The sequence below is a fragment of the Sus scrofa genome, chromosome 13, assembly GCF_054392235.1.
Source record: "Sus scrofa isolate SSC_HxYL_T2T_F1_AM1 chromosome 13, Sscrofa_HxYL_maternal_Yorkshire_Landrace_v2.0, whole genome shotgun sequence".
Taxonomy (NCBI): Eukaryota; Metazoa; Chordata; class Mammalia; order Artiodactyla; family Suidae; genus Sus; species Sus scrofa.
Window position 1 is genome coordinate 124,943,378 of NC_139395.1, and position 23,268 is coordinate 124,966,645.

Below are 23,268 nucleotides of genomic sequence, written 5' to 3' on the forward strand. Positions count from 1 at the left end.
TTGAGGGAAACTGAAATTAAAAATAAAAGAATACCCATACTTATTAAAAATACATAAAGTGATCCAATACATAATTGGTTTTATGTCTGTTATATTTTAAAATATTTGATAAAATTCTTTAACTTAAGAAAAAATTTTTTTTTGCTTTTTTGGTTGCACCTGTGGCATATGGAAGAGCACGGGCCAGGGATCAAACCTGCACCACAGCAGCGACCCAAGCCACTGCACTGACAACACAGGATCCTCAACCTGCTACTCCACAAGAGAACTCCAGGTCAAAGACATTTTGATTGATTTTTCTTTGTTTTAAACTTAAGATTTACTCACTTTTTTCTTAGCTGACCTGACCAACTTGTCTCTCATCTCTGTTTCAAACCAGTGTAACTGAGACAAGCCTCAAACTCCTCCTTACACATGCAGAAATGTTGCTCATTTCATTGCCCCAAGTAGCTTGAGAATCAAATCTAACCCACACTTTTCAAACCTCAAATTTGAATAGTTTAAGAATTTTTAAATTGAAATATAGTTGATTTACAATGTTGTGTTACTTTCTGCTATACAACAAAGTGATTCAGTTATACGTGTACATACATTCTCTTTTACATTCTTTTCCATTACGCCTTATCACAGGATCTTGAATACAGTTCCCTGTGCTATACAGCAGGACCTCATTGTTTATCCATTCTATATATGCTAGTTTGCATCTGCTAACCCCAAACTCCCAATCCAATCCACAGGATACAAATTCAAAGTATATAAAAGGTCATATTTCTGATTTTATTTACCAAGATTATAACTAAAACCAGTCATTTTCCTTTGTATTGTGCCATATTTTTAACTTAAAAGATAGCCTTATCTTTATCCATAAGCCCTAATCCCCATATATACATTGGGCTCCAGCTGAAGATACAGACTGAAATACCTCTTGAAGGAAAACTTTCTAAACTTTAACATTTGTCCCAAATTCCCATTCTCTTACTGAAATGCTTTTATTCCCTATACATTCAGTACATGTCTTAATTTCTTTTTATTTCTCTAAGCTCCCAAGTCAATTATGGAACAAAGACGATCAGGACAAAAGCACTTTTTTTTGGTCTCTCAAACAGAAGTTGGCCTCCATTTCACAGCTCACAAATGACATGGGTTGGGGAGAGAAAGAAGTGCTTAAACTTTTGGGCCTCATCCTTCTAGTCTGCATTGAGGAGTAGAGCAGGCAAGGAGCAGCAGAAACGGAGGCTGCTCAAGAATCTGCCTCAGACTACCAAGCTCTTCCTTCTAAGAACCATTTCTCTATAGTTGAATGTCATCCATTCATTTCACCATGTGCCATTATTCAAAGAGGATGATCCTTTTGCCTGAGCAACAGGTTAACCTTGAAGCTGAAGGAAAGGAAGAGGATATGATTTTTGAAGAATAAGGCTTAAAAGGGAGAGAAGTCCTAGGGAAAAGCCATAGAGCTGGGGCTTCCTGGAAGCCGAAAAGAAGCAAAGGGTGTGGCTGGGGCTGGATTTGAGTCTGTGGCAGCAGAGGATGAAAAGGCCAGCATGAGATACATTGTCGCCTTGCCAAGCCGTTGGCGGTTACAACCATCCTGGGACTTATTGGAAACAGTCTCCTTGCCTCACAGTTATGACCTCAGGGGCTGAAATCAGACTGCTTCGAATCCAGTCCCAGCCCCTCCATTACTCACTGTGTTATTTTAACCTCTCAAAGTCTTAGTTTCCTCATCTATAAAAATAAAGGGTCAAAGAGAAGCACAATTCATAGACTGGTGAATTTTAAATGAGATAATTCACAATAAACTTAGTGCAGTGCCAGGCACAGAGGCAACATTTCCTATTCATGTGGCTTCAGCCAGCTCAGACCCACAGCAGCATCCACAGAAGTCTTTCTGCACAAAGACATGGTCTGTAAATGGAAAACAGCTTCTATGGTAAGAAATATCCTTAGGACTAAGTCAAGTGGCTTTCTTTCACCATTGCTGCCTACCTTATTCCATCACTATACCAAACATTCTGCTGTCCTTTGAAATCTGCTTTGATTCCTACATTGACATCCTTTGAACTGTCATTTGGATATTTTTCCCAGGTGAAGGTACACATTTTTTTCCAGTAGTACAATTCGGATATCATCTACATTTGCCTGTATATATTTTTTCTCTTCTTTTCTTTTAACAGAATAAGAGATTGAAGACATGACTCTAGGAGTTCCTGTCGTGGCTCGGTGGAAAGAATCTGACTAGCATCCATGAGGATGCGGGTTTGATCCCTGGCCTCATTCAGTGGGTTAAGGATCCAGTGTTGCTGTGAGCTGTGGTATAGGTTGCAGATGTGGCTCAGACCCCGCATTGCTGTGGCTGTGGCTGTGGCTGACACCTACAGCTCCGATTCAACCCCTATCCTGGGAACCTCCATATGCCATGGGTCCAGCCCTAAAAACACAAACAGGCAAACGAACAAACAAAAAAGACGTGACACCAGTGGAATTGTTACTTCTTGGCAATGACTGTCTAACAAATGATTTTTCTACTATAAGCTGTCCAATTTAATAAAAAGGATTGTTTTGTGTATCGATTCCATGTTGATACTAATGTGGCATTAAACACTTTCTTTTACCTTAATAGACATGTCAAATGTCCTCTGCCTTGGTCATTTATTGAAACTGGCAATAACAGCATTCAGGAACCTAGTTTGTTCTTTTTAGGGAGAAAACAAGTTCTTTTAATATACTCTGTGCATAAGCAGTTTCGGAATCATCTTTCCTCCAAGCCCCGTCCCCATGCCTTTCTCCTGCTCTGTCTTCTCCAAGTGCTCTTGGTAGGATTCTGGGAACACCCAGCACTGAGGGGAAACACTCAAGATTATTTTAAAGTGTCAGGGGAAGCTGCTGAAGTCAGCTCTCAGGTCTGCATGACTTTCTTAAAAGCAGAAACTGGTGTTGGTGGGGGCAGGCGTCCATCCTGCCTGCCTAGCCCTCGTCTCCTTGGCTGGCCGTGTCAGTCTTCTACAACAGCTGTAGTTGGTGTGGAATTACTGGCAGTATGTGCCTAAGGGTGATTAGGTCCAATGTTCTCATATTAAAAAAATTAAATAATTGGGATCCCTTCTGCAGCTGAAAGAATGAGATGAATTTTATCTATGATTTACCTTACTGTGTCTAACGCTCTTTCTTTCCATTTCAATATATATGGTATAAATGATAGAAAGGTTTTGTGTCCAGAACAAGCTTGGTGACCCATTCAGAGAAATGTCAGCTTCTTTGCTGCAAACTTTTAAAAAGACTAGGGAAAGCGTGAAGGTGGTAGCTAATATTGATATAATTTAAACTAGCTCACATTTCTAGGTGATTTGCATGAATTAAACTATCATCACAAACCTATGAGACAGATACTATTATGATCCCTGTTTTAAAGATGAAGGCTATGCATAGAGAAAGGTGAAATAATTATTTCCCAAGGCTCTATGCCTCATACATAGAGAAACAGGAATTTGAACACAGTCTGACTCTAGAATCTGCCCCTTCCCCTCACCACATTTCATTGCTCCTTTTCAGTTAATTAAACTTGTGGTCTCTGGTTATGTTATCAACAATAAACTGTGTTAAAATCAATGTTAAAAAGAATACACCTAAGGAAGAATTTTATTTAATTTCTCTACCAAGAGTGTGTAACAGCCATTTGTTTATTGCCACACAATAGCTAAGAGGGTCAATGGTTTGAGAGTATGACAACCAATTCCTTCGAAATTAAGCAGCCTCCTACACAGCAAGGTTCCTATCTCCTTGCTCCCTTCTGGATTCTCTGGAAAACCAAGGATTTGTCTAAATTATTGCTTGTACCCTCTAAGCACGTTACAGTCATAACTTGACAACAATATCCAGAACAAGAGAAATAACGTTTAAAGCCAATAAGTAGGTAATGTGAAGTGAAACAATACTGTGGTCAGAACTTTACAGAAAAGGAGAAATAGAACAGGGTAATTTCTTTTTTTAAGTTTCTGGTCATCTCAGATTTTCCTGTCTTCAAAAAGATGCACTGCCTGGCAGTACCCAGTATTTTCTCAACTGGTATTATTTTGGCAGTTCTGAAAAACATGTATTGTCAACCAGCAGGGATCCAGGTTTTGTGAGGTCTAAACCTTTTAAAATTGCAGGAGAGCCCTCTTAAAGAAAAAGACAACTAATTTACCAATACAAAATCAGTACATGCTAGAATTACCATAATGGACCCTTTACTTGTCTCCTTGTTCTACTTGTCACATATATACAGACATGTGACAAAACGAGAGGTCCTATGTCAGTTAAGGAAATGCTCATAGAATATTCACTCTTAGCGGTTTCATGACACACATCAGCATAACAAAGGCACTAAGAAGTCTTCTATTTTAAAAATCTGCAAAACCTTTTCTGTCCATAGAAACCTTTTTTAGCTATTAGCATTTCACAGGCAAAAGCCTATTAGGAAACCACGATCTAGGTTAAACTTCATTAAAATATTCAAGTATCACACTTCCTCCCAAATCAAAAAAAAAAAAGGTTCCAAAAGGTTCCAAAGTTCACTAATGTCTCCGGGATCAGGTAGAAGCGAACCAGGCCAGCACTTTGGGGCACCCCTAACCTTGCCTTCTGCTGTCTGAACCTCATCTACCACCTCTTCAAGAGCAAATGGTTTGCTGCAGTTAGTTCGACCGTCTTCTGAGCAGAGGGTTCATTCCTTAGAGGAGGCGCCCGGTTCTGTCCCTTTCATCTGCTGACTTCCATGGCACGCTGGTCTGCACTCTCAGCCTGGCATTTGGTCCTAGACCACGCCTTGCTTTGTTAACATCAGAGCTGTCTCTCCCCAGCCAAGTCCTTTTCCTGAGGCAGAGAACTCCTTTTGTCTGCCTCCTCAGGATCCAAATGTGCACTGATGACCTGACTGTGCAAACAGACGGCACATAATAGATACAAGGTGACTGAATAAATGAATTAATGAGTCACTGAGTCTTGGTAAACTTCCTTTCAAAGATGTTGGCGTTGCAGAGACCAGGCAGCTAGGGCATGTCAGGGATGAATGTATGAACATGGAAGAAGAAAGCACTGATCTAGCTGCATTTCTACCATAACATCCAGTGATATGGAGGAGGTAAACCAAGCACAGCATTTTGAAGGGTGGACATGCAAAGCATCTATCTGCCTCATCAGGGCAGGATAAGAATATGCAAAACAGGTCTTTACCAAAAAGCATTAGAAGATGTATGTATATGCAACACTGAGATAAAACATCTTTTGCTAATCAGAAAAATACACAATTCCCAGCAATGTCTTTTCAATGGATGCTTAATTAGCATCTGCTAACTTTGATAAGTTGATCACTGAGTTGGTGTTACTGTCATCTTAAATATTAAATTCTCTTGTTTTCTTAATATCAAGGCTCCCACTTTGTCTTACAGAGTAGATAATTTGTCCCTCCAAGTAGAATGAAATTAAACAGGTTCATAAAATATTCATTAACTTATGTATAAATGCATATCAATCTGTGCCTCTAAGTTTAAATTGGTTGTCTTCTTTAGCCTGGGATGAATAAATATTTGCTGAGGGTATTTCTCTTAAGTGATTTATCTTTTTGATTGTTCTATTATTTGATGTATGGTCTGAAATGTCTTTTTTTTTTTTTTTCCTTTTTAGGGCTGCACCCATGGCATATGGAAATTCCCAGGCTAGGGGTCAAATCAGAAATGCAGCTGCCAGCCTCCACCACAGCCACAGCAATGCCGGATCCGAGCCGCATCTGTGACCTATGCTGTGGCAATGCCAGATCCTTAACCCACTGAATGAGGACAGGGATCAAACTTGCATCCTTGAGGACACTATATTAGGTTCTTATCTTGCTGAACCACACGGGAACTCCTAAAATGTCTATTTCTTGTATGTCTATCTGCACACAGTACAAAGTAACTGATTTATGTTTTTCATTTATATAATCATATTCACTGGACTCCATGTCCAAATTAAAGAAATCTGTAATAGTGATGTCAGCAGCAGACTACTGGATCCTTACTTAAACAACACTTCTGATGCTGATAGTGATGACTTTGAACAAAAGGCAATGCCACAGGAGACCAATCCTAGTTCTGTCCCTGTGTGATCTCAAGATATAAAAGCTGGACTTGGTGGAGGGAACAGATTGGGTAACAATGGACTACATTAGGATTTCAAGCTCCACGTCTACTGATAACCAGCTGGATGACCCTGAACAAGTCTTATAGTGCCACCAGGTCTTACTTTTCTCATTTGTAATTTGAGAATGTTGGACTGGATATGGTAAAATTTTGTGACTCTAAAAAGCAAATTCCTCATTCTATTAAAAGTACCTCTAGGAGTTCACGTGGCTCAGTGGTTAACGAATCTCACTAGGAACCATGAGGTTGCGGGTTCGATACCTGGCCTTGCTCAGTGGGTCAAGGATCCAGTGTTGCCGTGAGCTGTGGTGTCGGTCGCAGATGCTGCTAGGATCCCAAGTTGCTGTGGCTGTAGCTGTGGCATGGGCCAGAGGCTACAGCTCCAATTAGACCTCTAGCCTGGGAACCTCCATGTGCTGTGGGAACGGCCCTAGAAAAGGCAAAAAGACCAAAAAAAAAAAAGTACCTCTAAAAGCCATTTAATTAGGAACTAAAATTAGGTTGCACTATAACTAGTTTCTTAGATGCTAGGTTTCAGCCACACTCCAGGTACTTAACTGGTATCAGTCCTAGGTTTACAGGGTATTGTGTTTCTAGGATCACTTCAGAAGGAATTACACAACAAGCCTCTCCTTGGCTGGCCTTAAGACATGCAATTATTATATTTATACAAGCGTTTTAAAAAGAGGATAAATCACATATTTTAAAATAGAAACTATAATACTAAATTTTAAAAAGTCCATTCAGATTTGCTTTGGAGTTGTCTTAACAAATTTGACGAGTATCCATGCGGGTTCAATCCCTGGCCCCACTCAGTGGGTTAAAGATCAGGCGTGGCTGTGAGCTGCAGTATAGGTAGCAGACATGGCTTGGATCTGGTGCTGCTGTGGCTGTGGCTTAGGCCGGCAGCTACAGCTCTGATGAGACCCCTACCCTAGGAACTTCCATTTGCCATGGGTGTGGCCCTAAAGAGACAAAAAGACAAAAAAAAAAAAAAAAAAAAGCCAGACTTACCTGTACATTAGCATGGACAGACCCAGGCACTTGGTATTTCAACTCATGGGCTGTTGTTTGAGATTTGGGAAGCAGGAAAGGATAAGAAAGGGACCGATATTTTGGTTTCATAATCTAAAAATAAAGAAAAACAGGTAAAAAAATTCAAATGAAAAAAGTTCCATTCTTCCCTACTTTGTGATTATTTAAAAAAAAAAATTCAGGTTCATTTAAAAAAGAAATATTAACAGTGGGGGTTTCTTGGTGGAGAGACAATAGATTATTTTTGTTTTCTTTCTATTTCTCAGAGGCAGAAAACTCCTTTTTTCCTTCTGTTACCTTTTGGAGAAAGCAATATTGCTTTGTATTTTTTAAAAAAGTGTAAATACGACCTAGATTATAGAAGTAGACAACTGCAAAAATGGGATTATTTTATAAGCTGATTTTTTACTATGTTGTAGATTTCTTGCAACAGCAATATAGAAGCACTATATATATCATTTTAAAATAACTTCATAATAAAATGCCATGGAACAATCATAATTTTTGCAACAAGTTTCTATTAATGAGCATTTTAGTTATTTCTCATTTCATATCACTTATTAGATGCAATGTCAAAATAAATTACTTATTGAATAACTTCTTTAGCTTAAATACCTGAAATAGATTTTCTGAGTCAGAGGTTACATACTTTTAAAAAAGCTTTTTGGGGAGTTCCCGCTGTGGCAAAAATGGGATTGGCAGTGTTTCTGCAGTGTTGGGACTCCCAGCTGCAGCTGTAGCATAGGTTGCAAGTGCTGCTCAGATCTCATCCCTGGCCCGGGAATTCCATATGCCTCTGGATGGCCAAAAAAGAAAAGAAAAAAAAAAAGGAAAAAAAAAAAGAAAAAGAAGCTATTTGGTATTACACCTATTTATCCTCCTAGGAGTAAGGTATAAGAGCATCAAAGGTCTCAAATCCAATTGTAGGTATTCACAGAGATTTTATCTTTATCAGTCCAGTAGGTGAAAAGTAATATCTATTTACTTATTCATTCATTCGCTTCTTGTAAAAAATATTTCCACTATTTCTAAGAGCTCTTGTTGTTTATAATGTTATATAAATGAAAAATAAGGTGACTATTTTACTAAATAGTTACTAAAACTAAATCTTTCTCCAAATTACCTGGTCATTATTTAAAATAAATAAAATGGAAACTTAATAACACCTGGAGGATAGGTACTTAACCTACAAAGGTTAGGTCAAATTCTTATCAGTAATGAAGGCATCACACTACGTAAGACACAATTGAGAGAAAAGAAAAACGGCTCCGTCTTCTCACACACTTTGCTCAGAACATCCTCAGAAGCCTGTACCAATACAGACCCAGGGCAGTGCCAGGACTGAAAGGACTTGGAAGCTCCAGCTCCCTCACCTGGATAAGGCTCTCATCCTCCTAGAGTAGCCAATAGCCCTCCACGTGACTATCAGTCCAGGCCAGATGCTTAAGCAACACTGAGTGTCCCAGGTGCTCAAATGGTTAAACCATGGGCCATGAGCCCTCTGTCCTCCAAACTGCCCATGGTATGGAAGTTCGGGAACCTTTTTCTTTTCTTTTGCTCAGAAGCCCAGGTGCTCTGACAATCAGGCAGCCAGCATTGGATGGGTGGCACAGCTGTGATCACCTCAGCACCTTCTTACCTCTTCTTTTAGGACTGTCTCTCTTTATGTGGACCGAATCAAGATAAAACCATCATGTACCTTCGTGAAGTTCCAGCGCTGGATGAAGTGGCGGGCCACATCTCGAGCCGCCTTCCCATGGACTGCAGAGGCAATGTCATGCCATGGCATCCGGGGGGTGGAGTACCTGTCAATGAAATCTGCCCAGGTGCACCAGGCAAGGGTCCTACTACTTCTGTGCCAGGAACACAAGACCCTGATCCCAGCTCTGACCCCAACTATGATATGTAAGAGAAAACAGATCTTTTTTGTAATGTCGACGATGTGTATTTCTTGACTTGGGTAGAACAATACCTTTATGGCCAAGAGAAACATAGATCTTACACTGAGGAACACAGCCCCCCATGCGCCTCTCCCAAATGTTTCCATTTCGCTTAGTATTAGATATTCACTAGGCAAGGCAGATGTGAGTTGGTGCTAATTATTTAAGTCTGTACTTGATATTACATTTTTCCTTTTTATCCAAAATAACTCCAAGCTATGCAGTGTTATTTCTATTTCCTCTTCGACATATAAGCACACTGATAATATGAAAGGCATTGTTTTGATGCTAGAAGAAGAGGATAAGCAGAAAAGGAGATGATCAAAGGAAGGGTATCATCTCTTGGAGAATTAGAGATTATTACCCTGAAAATAGGCCTATATGAAACCTGGAGATTTCAAACAAGTAAGCTCTTTTTCATTTTATTTTCTTACTATACTTACAAGGGAAAGCCCTCAAGTATATGACTGAATCCTAGTCTCCAATGTTTTACCAAATATTCAAAACAAAATAAAGCAAAACAAAAGCTGTGAGGTCATGAACATGCAGATTTGTTGAGATGCTGACAAATAAAAGACAAAAATATAAGCAGAAATCTACAACATGGTACTCACCAGCAAAAGGTTTATCAAGTTGGACCCAGTCTTTGAAGACAAAATTGCAGTAGTCCTTTCCATGCCAGAATCTGGTTTCTCCATGGAGCTCTCCCACCCCTGTCTGTAAACTTCGGATGGAGCCTGTGGCTGTAAATGAAGGAAGACCCACTCAGAGACTGTGGTTCAGGCAGGCCCCAGAGAGGGAGGCTCAACTCTCATTTATCATATACCTAAAGATTTCTTAACTTTTCTCAAAACTAGGGCAGCATGTGTTCATTACACCTGATGCTATAGGATGGCAAGGTTTTAAAACCCTCATAAGTATATTATTAGTGGTAGTTGACTATAACCAGATTTATCATTTGACAATGAAATTTAATTCTTATTCTCACCATCTACCAAATCATTGGAAAAATGGATCACAGGTTGAACTGTGAATAAAAAACTTTCTAGAAGGGACTGTGGGAAAGCAGTAAAGCCAGGTCAGGTGAAGGAACGTGAGATGCAGAGGCCATGAACAAGTCATGTCCTTCCCTTTCTCAACAAATACGGTGTACACCTAATGTGTAATTCTTGTCCTTAGCATCTCAAAATTCAAGAATTTCAAATTTCCAGCCCCTGAATCAACAAGCTAAGTGACACGCAGCTTCATTTTTCTAGGTTAGAAATCCTTTATGTGTGTAAGGAAGACTTTGTCCCAGATGACATCTAAGATCTTTGGGGCTCTAACATTCTATATTTCTAAAATAGTAAATGATATACATAAAAATATTGCAACAGACAGAAGCTTAGGATCATATAGGTGCAAAAGCAGCAACCTACTGCAATATTTCACAAAGAGCTTTGTCGGGAACATTTTACTTGAGGGTAAATACATTGACTTATGTGGTTCGTACGTTTATGGGGTATGCTGATCACAAAGACAACTAAGCAGGAAAATCTGCAGAACCACAAATCACAAAATGCAGCACTTGGCACAAAAGAGACACTTAACAGATAGACACTGGATGCAAAATGTATGCTAAATCAATAAATGGTACCGGAGTTCCCGTCGTGGCGCAGTGGTTAACGAATCCGACTAGGAACCATGAGGTTGCGGGTTCGGTCCCTGCCCTTGCTCAGTGGGTTAACGATCCGGCGTTGCCGTGAGCTGTGGTGTAGGTTGCAGACGCGGCTCGGATCCTGCGTTGCTGTGGCTCTGGTGTAGGCCGGTGGCCACGGCTCCGATTCGACCCCTAGCCTGGGAACCTCCATATGCCGCAGGAGCGGCCCAAGAAATAGCAAAAAGACAAAAAAAAAAAAAAAAAAAAAAAAAAAAAAAAAAAAAAAAAATAAATGGTACCACCTGCAGGAGCCAGTGCAAGTGCCCAGCTGGGCCCCCTATCACCACACTAGCCCAGAACTGTTTTTCTAAAATGAAGATGTCTTTGCTTAAAAGCCTTCTAGGATGATCTACTGCCTAGAGGGAGTCAAATCCTAAGGGTTTTGTGTACTCAGGTGCCTCTTCTCAAACTGCTGCCAATCTCTATCTTTTTGGTCCTTGGTCCTTGTTTTCCCCATACAACCTAGGCCCCGTGCACACTAAATTTCTCACTCATTTTGACAGGCCTGGCCGGTCATGCAGCTGGCACATTATTCCTTCTGCCTGGAATGTTCTTCTCTCCCTCTTGGTCTGATCTCCTCACCATCCTTCAAGAGCTTCATTAGCTGCCACCTGCCCTGCCTTAGAGATACATCCCAGATCCCAGCAGAGAGAAGCAGTCACTAGCACTGCTGCAGAACCACTGATAACTGTGCACCCAGGGCCTCTGACTCTGCGACCCACCTGTGTAAGGATGCTCCCTCCCTGCCCGCTATAAACTCAGGGGTGAGGAGTGTGTCCTCTTAATGCCTGGAGTAGCTGGCATTCAGTAGGCAATCAATATTTGCAGAGCAAAAGTTTTTAAACAATCACCACACAAACTGCTAATATTTTATCTCAAACTGAATAGTTAACCTCCAAAGTTATTGAAATTTTCCATAAAAGGAAAATGTCTTAAAGTGCTAACAATTAACGAAACTTAATAATGTTAAAAAACTGAATTCTATTGATTTCTCCCAGTGATTTATTTTCCTGCTAAGACTGAAAGGCCAAAGTACTGGTAGGTCTGTTTGCTCACCTGTAGGCATGGCACTTTGTTTTTTTAAAAAAAAGGAAAAGAAAAAAAGGGACAAAGAATGAGATAAACAGTAGGTCAATTCCAAAATAAAAGAAATTTTTAAATGTGTGTATGTATATATATATACACGTATACTTAAGTATACATATGTGTGTGTGTGTGTGTGTGTGTGTGTGTGTGTGTGTGTGTACTGTTTTCAGCAATTGGGAAACTCTAAGCTAATCTTCACATGTATACACATATACTTGCTTAAAAATTAACTTTCACCTAATAATCAATTCTGATAAGAAAAACAGAACAAAGAAAATTCTGAAGTCTCAGAAAATGATCTTGGTGCTCATTGAATAAAACCTGCTCATAATCTCAGTTTGGTTTTGGTTTTAGTTGTGGCCTAAACTATTCCAAATAAATCAGGTCCTCCTCAGAACAAAATGAAATATTAAGGTTAAACAGAACCAAACACACCTAGTTGCTGCAATTACTGCTCAGACTTGCATGCGCATCTATGAGCAGGAAGAGAGGATCGTTTTCGACAGCAGTGCTGGTCTGGGGGTTCCTATTAGCCTGCATCTGGCTCCCAGTTGATTTCATGATTGCATCTGCCTTGTCTTTTGGCACAGGTTTTTCATGACAGTTTACTGCATGCCTCATCCATCAGTGGCCCAGACACTGGCTGCTTAGGTTCAGGAAGAGGGTGTCTTCCTGCCCGTCCCCCTGGGTCCTCTGACTTTGCCATACCACCCTTCTTTTTTCTTGTGTCCTGGTGTCCACTCCCCAACCATTACTCCAACCCACTCTTCCTGATCTTTCTTAGCTCCCCCTCCCTCACAAGGTTTTCTCTAATTTTCCCCTAAATGTAACCCTGGAGCTCTGGCTTCTCTTTAGATCTATAGTCACTTCCGGTGTCTGACTTGACCTTGTCTATCTGATTGTCCCATCAAACTGTAAAATCACAGGCAAGACAAATCACTGTCAGCCCCACAAAGTCAAGTCCTCCCTTAAGATTTCTGCTTTCTGCTCATAGTTCCTTAAGCACAAGCCTTGGAATCACCTTTGGCTCCCACCCCCTTCTTCACTCTCTTCTCCACCCACCTCCCCATCACCACTTCTCAAATTCTATTGAAATTCTACAGATCCCTTCTTCAGGGAAAAAAAAAAAAAAAAAAAGGTTTTCTCATTCACTTCATTCTTGGGCCCACTGGAATAAGCTAACCAGATTCCCCATGTCTCTAGAATAACTTTCATAAAATACCACCCAGATACCTCCAGCACTCATCCCCTCCAAATCCCACCCCCAGGGGTTCTCCAAGCATTTAGTGGATGAGGTTCAATGTCTCAGCCTGACTTTCAAGACCCTGTATACATTAGTTCAAGTACATCCCACTAGCCCAATCAATTCTGGTTATATTAACCCTTAACCACAATTCCAAAATTCAGAAGCTCTAAAAATCCAAATGTTTAGCTCATTTGTTAGCAAAACCTGACCTGAACTTACAAGAAATTATTATCTTTATCCCGCTTGGTGTTGCACAAATATAAATGACTTGCTTACAGGGTATTTTCTGGACTCTGCAAGGATGTGACATAACATAGAGTACAGGTATTGTAATACTTTTCTAAAATCCAGAAACTTCTAATTTTTTAAAATTGAGGTAACATTGGTTTATGACATTATATAAGTTTCGTGTGTACATTATATTTCTACATCTGTATTCCCTATAGCATGTTCCCCACCAAAAACTTAGTCGCTATCTGTCACTATACAGTTGATTCCTTTTATCCATTTCACCTCCCACCACCACCCCTTTCCTTTTGGTAACCACTACTCCGTTCTGTGTGTGTGTGTGTGTGTGTGTGTGTGTGTGTGTGTGTGTGTGTGTTTGGTTTATTCATTTATTTTGTTTTCACATTTGTTTGTTTTTTTATATTCTACATAGGAGTAAAATCATACAGCATTTACCTATTTTCCATTTGATATTTCATTTAGCATAATATACTCATATGCTGTCAAAATGGGCAAGACTTGACCTTTTTATGGCTTAATAATGTTCATGTGTGTGTGTGTGTACCACATCTTCTTTATCCATTCATTTTTTGATGGGCACTTAGGCTGTTTCCACATCTCAGTAATTATAAATAATGCTACAATGAACATAGAGGTGTATACATCTTTTTGAATTAGTTTTTTCCCCCATATTCTTTGGATAAATATCAAGAAAAAGGATAGCTGATCATATGGTAGTTCTACTCTTAATTGTTTGAGGAACCTCCATACTGTTCTCCATAGTGGCTGTACCAATTTACATTCCCACTAAAAGTGTATGAGGATTCCCTTTTTTCCACATCATTGCCAACACTTTATTTCTTATCTTTTTGATGATAGTCATTCTAACAGATGTGAGGTGACAACTCATTGTGGTTTCAATTTGCATTTCCCTAATAATTAGCAATGTTGAACAGATATCTTTTCATGTGCCTATTGTGCCTATGTCTTCTCTGGAGAAAATTCTATTGAGCTTTTCTGCCCAATTTTAAAATTGGGTTGGTTGTTGTTGTTATTGAGTTGTATGAAATATTTATATATTTTGTATATTAACCCCTTATTGGTCATATCATTTGCAAATATCTCCCCCCATTCCGTAGATTGTCTTTTCGTTTTGTTGTTGGTTTCCCCCTTTGTTATTTGCATTTCTCAGGCCTGTGCTTAAGATATAACATCCACCTGGAGTGCCTATTTTTTCTCCGTTCTTAGTCTCTACTTACTGAATTTCTGCCTATATTCAGGGCCAGTTCCAAAACAGGTCTTCAATGTATTAAAAAAAAAAAAATCTTTAGATTATTAAAACTTCTTGCATTTCGGAACTTTAGATCAGGCTTACAGTTGTGGAAAAGGCTTCACTGGCAACTCTTGCTGGTAGGATATTTCCCCCTGATAAATTATTTAGGTTCTAGGTTAATAAAACATTTAATACTGACACCTAACCTATTAGATAATAAGCTCTTTGATGGCTGAAAATAAATGATATATTCTAACAATTGCATCCCTGAGAACAAAGTTTAGAAACAACTAAACCTGGGGACGGGATTAAGATGGCAGAATAGAAGGACTGGAGCTCAACTTCTCTCCTAAAAACAACAAAATTCACAACTAAAGACTGAGCACACTTCACCAAAATGGACTGGAAACCTTAAAAAAAGATACCCTATTCCAGAAGAAAAAGAGGAAGCCACATCAAGAGGAAGGAGGGGCAATTTCATGATATAAACAACCCCATACCTCCTGGGTGGGAAGCTCCACAGACTGGAAACTAACTGGTTAACAGAGACTCACCTACAGGAGTGAGAGTTCTGAGCCACACATCAAAATCTCACGTGTGGGGATCTGGCACAGGGAGAAAAGAGACCCGGAGCATCTGGCATTGAAGGCCAGCGGGGCTTGTGCGCAAGAGCTCCACAGGACTGGGGGAAACAGAGTCCCCGTTCTTAAAAGGCGCACACAGACTTTCACCTGCACTGAGTCCCAGGGCAAAGCCAAGTCTCCAAGGGAATCTGGGTCAAACCTGACTGCAATTCTTGGAGGACATCCTGGGAAAACAGGGGTGGATGTGGCTTGTTGTGAGGGAAGGACATTGAAGGCAAAGCTCTCGGGAATATTCAGCAGCAGTGCCTTTCTCTGGAGGTGGCCATTTTGGGGAAATCTGGCCCCACTCCTCAGCCAGCTGCTGAGAAGCCCCAGGCCAAACAACAATCCAGGTGGGATCACAGCCCCACCCCTCAGTAAACAGGCTACCTAAAGAACCCTCAGGCACACAGCTGTCTCTAATCCCATCCAGAGACAAAGCCCTACCCAACAGAGAGATGAGAATTGGCTCCTACTACCAGGGGCAGGCATCAGCCCATCCCATCAGGAAGCCTACAGCAAGCCCCCATACTGACTTCAGCCATAGGAGGGCAGACATCAGAAGTAAGAGAGGCTACAACTCTATTGTCTGTAAGAAGGTCATCACACCAAAAACCTATAAAAATGAAAAGACAGAGGACTATAACTCAGATGAGGGAGAAAGGAAAAACCCCAGAAAAACAGCAAAGCCATGAGGAGATTCTCAGCCTCCAGGAAAAAGACTTTAGACTGTTGATGCTGAAGATGATGCAAGACAGTGGAAATAAACTGGAGGCAAAGATGGATAACTTACAGGCAACACTGACCAAAGAGATACAAGATATAAAACTTAAACAAGAAGAGATGCAAAATGCAATAACTGAAATAAAAAATTCACTAGAAGCAGCTAACAGCAGAATACGGGAGGCAGAAGAATGAATAAGCGAGGTGGAGGACAGATTAGTGGAAATTACGGATACAGAACAGAAAAGAGAAAAAAGATTGAAAACAAATGAAGAGAGTCTCAGAGAACTCTGGGACAACGTGAAATGCACCAACATCCATATTATAGGGGTGCCAGAAGGAGAAGAAAGAGAGAAGGAGACAGAAAAAATATTCCAAGAGATGATAGCCAAAAACTTCACTAACATGGGGAAGGAATCACTCACTCAAATCCAGGAAGCACAACGAGTACCATATAAAATAAACCCAAGGAGGAACACCCCGAGACACATATTAATCAAACTGACCAAAATTAAAGACAAAGAGAAAATCTTGAAAGCAGCTAGGGAAAAGAAACAAATAATATACAAGGGAACCCTGATAAGGCTATCAGCAGATTTTTCAACAGAAACTCTGCAGGCCAGAAGGGAGTGGCATGATATACTCAACGTGATGAAAGGAAAAAACCTTCAACCAAGATTATTCTACCCAGCAAGGCACTCATTCAGATTTGAAGGAGAAATCAAAACCTTCACAGATAAGCAAAAGCTGAGAGAATTCAGCAACACTAAACCAGCCTTACAACAAATACTAAAGGAACTTCTATAGGCAGAAAAGAACAAGAGAAGAAGGTAAGGAAAAAGAGCAGCAAAAACAAATCCAAAGCAATTAATAAAATGGCAATAAGAACATACATATCAATAATTACCTTAAATGTTAATGGACTAAACGCCCCAACCAAAAGACATAGACTGGCTGAATGGATACAAAAACAAGACCCAATATATGCTGTCTTCAAGAGACCTACTTTACTGCTAGGGATACACACAAATTGAAAGTGAGTGGATGGAAGAAAATATTTCATGCAAATGGGGATCAAAAGAAAGCTGGAGTAGCAATACTCATATCAGACAAAATAGACTTTAAAATGAAGAATATTTTAAGGGACAAGGAAGGACATTACATAATAACCAAAGACTCAATCCAAGAAGAAGATATAACAATTTTAAATATCTATGCACCCAAAATACATTCACCACAATATATAAGGCAACTGCCAACAAGCTTAAAAGGAGAAATCCACAATAACACAATCATAGTGGGGAACTTTAACACCCCACTTACAGCAATGGACAGATCAACCAGACAGAAAATCAATATGGAAACACAGACCCTGAATGGAGTATTAAACCAGATGGTCTTAATAGATATTTATAGGACATTCCATCCAAAAGCAACAGAATACACACTCTTCTCAAGTGCACATGGAACATTCTCTAAGATTGATCACATCCTGGGCTACAAATCCAACCTCGGTAACTTTAAGAAAATTGAAATCATATCAAGCATCTGTTCCGACCACAACGCTATACGACTGGAAATCAACAACAAGAAAAAAACTGAAAAAACACAAACACATGGAGACTCAACAACATGCTGCTAAACAACCAATGGATCACTGAAGAAATCAAAGAGGAAATTTAAAAATACCCAGCAGCAAATGACAAGGAAGATACGACACTTCAAAACCTATGGGATGCAGCAAAAGCCATTCTAAGAGGAAAGTTTATAGCAATACAAGCCCACCTCAGGAAACAAGAAAAAGCCCAAATAAACAAGCTAACTTTACATCTAAAGCAGCTCGAGAGAGAAGAACAGACAAGACGTAAAGTTAGTAGAAGGAAAGAAATCATAAAGATCAAAGCAGAAATCTATGAACTAGAAACAAAGAAAACCATAGAAAATATCAATGAAGCAAAAAGCTGGTTCTTTGAAAAGATCAACAAAATTGATAAACTCCTAGCAAGACTTATCAAGCAAAAAAGAGAGAGGACTCAAATCAATAAAATTAGAACTGAAAAAGGAGAAGATACAATGGACATCACAGAACTACAAAGGATCATAAGAGACTACTATATGCAACTATATGCCAATAAAATGGAAAACCTAGAAGAATTGGACAAATTCTTAGAAAAGTACAATCTTCCAAGACTAAACCAAGATGAAATAACAAAGATGAATGGACCCATCACAAGAAATGAAATGGAAACTGTGATTAAAAAACTTCCAACAGACAAAAGTCCAGGACCAGATGGCTTCACAGGCGAATTCTATCAACATTTAGAGAAGAGCTAACACCTCTCGTTCTGAAACTATTTCAAAAAATTGCAGAGGAAGGGATACTCCCAAACTCATCCTATGAGGCCACTACCACCCTGGTACCAAAACCAGACAAAGACTCCACAAAAAAAGAAAACTACAGGCCAATTTCACTGATGAACATCAACGCAAAAATCCTCAACAAAATACTAGCAAACTATATCCAACAATACATTAAAAGGATTGTACATCATGATCAAGTGGGATTTATCCTGGGGAGGCAAGGGTTCTTCAATATCTGCAAATCCATCAGTGTGATACACCACATTAACAAACTGAAGAATAAAAACCATATGATCCTCTCAATAGACATAAAAAAAGCCTTTGACATTGCCGTGAGCTGTGGTGTAGGTTGCAGACGTGGCTTGGATCCCGTGTTGCTGTGGCTCTGGTGTAGGCCAGTGGCTACAGCTCCGATTTGACCCCTAGCCTGGGAACCTCCATATGCCACGGGAGTGGCCCAAAGAAATCGCAAAAAGACAAAAAAATAAAAATAAATTAAAAAAAATAAAATAAATTAAAAAAAAAGCCTTTGACAAAATCCAACACCCATTTCTGATAAAAACCCTTCAGAAAGTGGGCATAGAGGGAACCTACCTCAACATGATAGAGGCCATACATGACAATCCCACAGCGAACATCATTCTCAATGGTGAAAAGCTGAAAGAATTCCCGCCAAGATCAGGAATAAGACAGGGATGTCTGCTCTCCCCACTACTCTTCAACATAGTTCTGGAAGTCCTAGCCATGGCAATCAGAGAAGTAAAAGAAATAAAAGGAATCCAAATAAAAGGAAGAAGTAAAACTATCGCTATTTGCAGATGACATGATACTATACCTACAGAATCCTAAAGACTCTACCAGAAAACTGTTAGAGCTCATCCAAGAATTTGGCAAAGTCGCAACATACAAAATCAATTCACAGAAATTGATGGCATTTCTATACACTAACAATGAAAGATCAGAAAGAGAAATTAGGGAAGCAATCCCGTTTACCATCACAACCAAAAGAATAAAATACCTAGGAGTAAACCTCCCTAAAGAAACAAAAGACCTATACTCTGAAAACTACAAGCCACTGATGAAAGAAATCAAAGATGACACAAATAGATGGAAAGATATATAATGCTCTGGGATTGGAAGAGTCAATATTATCAAAATGACTATACTACCCAAGTCAATCTACAGAGTCAATGCAATCCCTATCAAATTACCAAGGACATTTTTCACAGAACTCGGACAAAGTATTTTAAAGTTTGTTTGGAAGCACAAAAGACCCAGAATAGCCAAAGACATCCTGAAAAAGAAAAATGGAGCTGGAGGAATCAGGCTCCCAGACTCCAGACTATACTACAAAGCAACAATCATCAAAACCACATGGTACTGGCACAAAGACAGAACTATAGATCAGTGGAACAGGATAGAAAGCCCAGAATTAAACCCCCACACCTACAGTCAACTAATCTATGACAAAGGAGGCAAGAATATACAATGGAGAAAGGACAGCTTGTTCAACAAGTGGTGCTGGGAAAATTTGGACAGCCACATGGAAAAGAATGAAATTAGAACACTCCCTAACACCATACACAAAAATAAACTCCAAATGGATTAAAGACCTAGATATAAGACCAGACACTATCAAGCTCCTAGAGGAAAACATAGGCCAAACACTCTCTCACATAAACGACAGCAACATCTTCTCAGATCCACCTATCAGAGTATTGACAATAAAAAGAAAAATAAACAAATGGGATCTAATCAAACTTCAAAGTTTCTGCACAGCGAAGGAAACCCTAAACAACACAAAAAGACAACCCACAGAATGGGAGAAAATCTTTGCAAGTGAATCGACTGACAAGGGATTCATCTCCAAAATTTATAAACACCTTCTGCAGCTCCATACCAAAAAAACAAACAACCCCATCAAAAAATGGGCAGAAGATCTAAACAGACAGTTCTCCAAAGAAGACATTCAGATGGCCTATAAACACATGAAAAGATGTTCAATATCACTCACTATTAGAGAAATGCAAATCAAAACCACTCTGAGGTACCACCTTACACCAGCCAGAATGGCCATCATCAAAACGTCTACAAATAATAAGTGCTGGAGAGGGGCTGGAGAAAAAGGAACACTAGTACACTGTTGGTGGGATTGTCAATTGGTGCAGCCACCACTGTGGAAAGCAGTATGGAGATTCCTCAGAAAACTAAAACTAGAACTACCATTTGATCCAGCAATCCCACTCCTGGGCATCTACCCAGAGAAAATCATGACTCGCAAAGACACATGTACTCCAATGTTCATTGCAGTACTATTTACAATAGCCAAGACATGGAATCAACCTAAATGTCCATAGACAGAGGAATGGATCAAGACGAAATGGTACATATACACAATGGAATATTAATCAGCCATTAAAAAGAATGAAATACCAGCATGGATAGACCTACAAACTATGATGCTAAGTGAAGTCAGCCATACAATGAGACACCAACATCAAATGCTTTCATTGACATGTGGAATCTGAGAAAAGGACAGACGGAACTTCTTTGCAGAATAGATGCTGAGTCACAGACATTGAAAAACTTATGGTCTCCGGAGGAGACAGTTTGGGGGGTGGGGGGATGTGCCTGGACTGTGGGATGGAAATCCTGTGAAATCAGATTGTTATGATCATTATACAACTACAGATGTGATAAATTCATTTGAGTAATAAAAAGAAATGGAAAAAAAATAAACAACTAAACTATTCATTACCCCTTATGATTCAATAATTGAGTTTGAAACATCCGTCTCAACTAAATGGACAAAAATTATTTTCCTGATCAGCCATCTAGTCAATCCTGTTTAAAAGGAAAGGATCAGGAAACAATTACTGAATGTAAGAGGAATAAAATTCAATTCTTTTAAAATAACAGTATCAAGGAAAGCAATGTCAATTTCAAATTCTCTCTCTTGCAACATGATTTTGAAAGAAAAAAGGTCTTGTAGATGGCTGAGTAATTTTGATTTAAAATGTACAATACAGAAATCTACCATGATTACTAATCTCATTTAAGATGAGCTGATTTTAGTGCAGGTTTTCTACTTGAAAACCCACAGTGCTCTCGCGTGCACATTCTGTACTGATTTCTGTACAGCACCAGTAAGGTTCACTAGGAGTTCTGTTCAGCATGGCCTTTTGCAGTCAAATGAGTCTGACATTGCAGAGGTTAATCCAGTTCATATCTTAAGGAAAGGAAGTTACTAACTCAAGCAAACATTCAGTTTCAAATTTCTTCCTCTTTTTTGCGGGGGGGGGGGCTTTTTTTTTTTTTTTTTTTGGCTGTAGGTGCAGCACATATGGAAGTTCCCAGTCTAGGGGGCAAATCAGAGCTGCAACTGCAGTCCTATGCCACAGCCATAGCAACACCAGATCCAAGCCACATCTGCAACCTACACCTCAGCTGATGGCAATGCCAGATCCTTAACTCACTGAGCAAGGCCAGGGATAGAACCCATGTCCTCATGGATACTAGTCGGGTTTATTACTGCTGAGCCACAAAGAGAACTCCCAGTTTCAAATTCTGATGAAGAGTTACTCTATGCTTAATCTGGGTCTGGGTCTCAAGTCCTATAAGACAATATAAGTTTCAGTCATTACATGACTTAAATGTAGATCTGTGCTCTTTAAACTTCCTTTATTGTTAATAGTAGAATATTACTTTTTTTTCCAAAACAAATTCACATGCCACTTCAATATATAAAACAATGCAAGTGGGATTTTTCTGGCTGAACCAGGTACCAATAGAGGTGGGAGGGTCCAGGGCTTTCAGTAGTATCCTCAGAGCTCCCCCAAGAAATACCAGGCTCCAAGGAACACACTTTGCAAAACACTGCTCAGCTATTCTCTGGCTTTCTGTTTTAAGAATTTTTTTTTTTCATTTAAAAAAAATTAAATTTTTAACTTAATGTAGCTAATGGAAAGTCCTCCCCATTTCCCATATCCCATGTCCTGTATATGAAAATGCTGTCAGCTCCACCTCAAGACATATTCAGTATCTGCACAATGAATACTTACCACCCTGGTATGCTCTGAAGAATAAGCCTGTAAAAATGTAAGTTAGATCTTGTCTGTCCTTTGCCAAGACCATCTGATGACTTCCCTTTTCACCTAAAGTATAAGCCAAAATTCTATAATTCACTCAACCCTCCCCAGCTCTGCTCCTTTCATTCTTGCCCAGCCCATCTGACCTCAGCCATGCTCCTGGAACACACCAATCCCCCACTGCCTCATAACCTTTATACCTGTCGTTATTCCTGGCTGGACTCCCTCTCCCCAGACATTCTCTTATCACCATTCTTCTTTTCCTTTTAATCTTTTCTGAAAACCTACCTCATTGAAGAAGCATTCTCTGACTCTCTCTGAATAGTAACTCCTCCCCTCTGACTCTCCCCCAACTCCTGCTTTACTATTTTCCATGATAATTCTTACCACCTGATACAGTGTGTTTGCTGATTTATCTATGTATATTCTTCCCATCATTACACTGCAACTAGTTACCTGAACTTTATCTGTGCTGTTTATTCCATCCCTAGTACCTAGAACAGTGATGAGCATATTGTAGGAGCTCATAAGCACTTACTTAAGGAACAAATGAATCATATACTTTTTCTTTGTATCCCCATTCACAGGTTTTAAAGGCTGTGCAATTCTATCAAGGTAATGAATTGCTCATTATATTCTTCACCATCCTCTACTCTTGGATGTTTAAGTTGTTTATGAAATAACTCTCTCTTTCTCAATAAAAAACACTGCACAGGATGTGTATCCAGTTAAATAAAAAGAGGGTTTCCATCAACACCCGAAAACCACCCAAATTGCTGTCCTCAGATCACCTTTGTGGGGATCACCC

General features: G+C 39.6%; 1 protein-coding gene across 33 annotated transcripts in view; it reads right to left on the reverse strand.

Annotated features, from left to right (window-relative positions):
- The window catches only part of PLD1 (phospholipase D1), a 224,320-nt gene that overhangs the window by 68,629 nt on the left and 132,423 nt on the right, over nt 1-23,268 (reverse strand). For all 33 annotated transcript variants that reach the window (XR_014822370.1, XR_014822368.1, XR_014822374.1 and 30 more), the window contains 3 exon segments: nt 9,748-9,876; nt 8,893-9,011; nt 7,173-7,286 (listed from right to left, as the gene is read on the reverse strand). Coding sequence is in view for 25 of the 33 variants with exons in the window: in XM_084986822.1 (XP_084842948.1) it covers nt 7,173-7,286; nt 8,893-9,011; nt 9,748-9,876 (362 nt within the window). In the remaining 8 variants the exon portion in view is untranslated.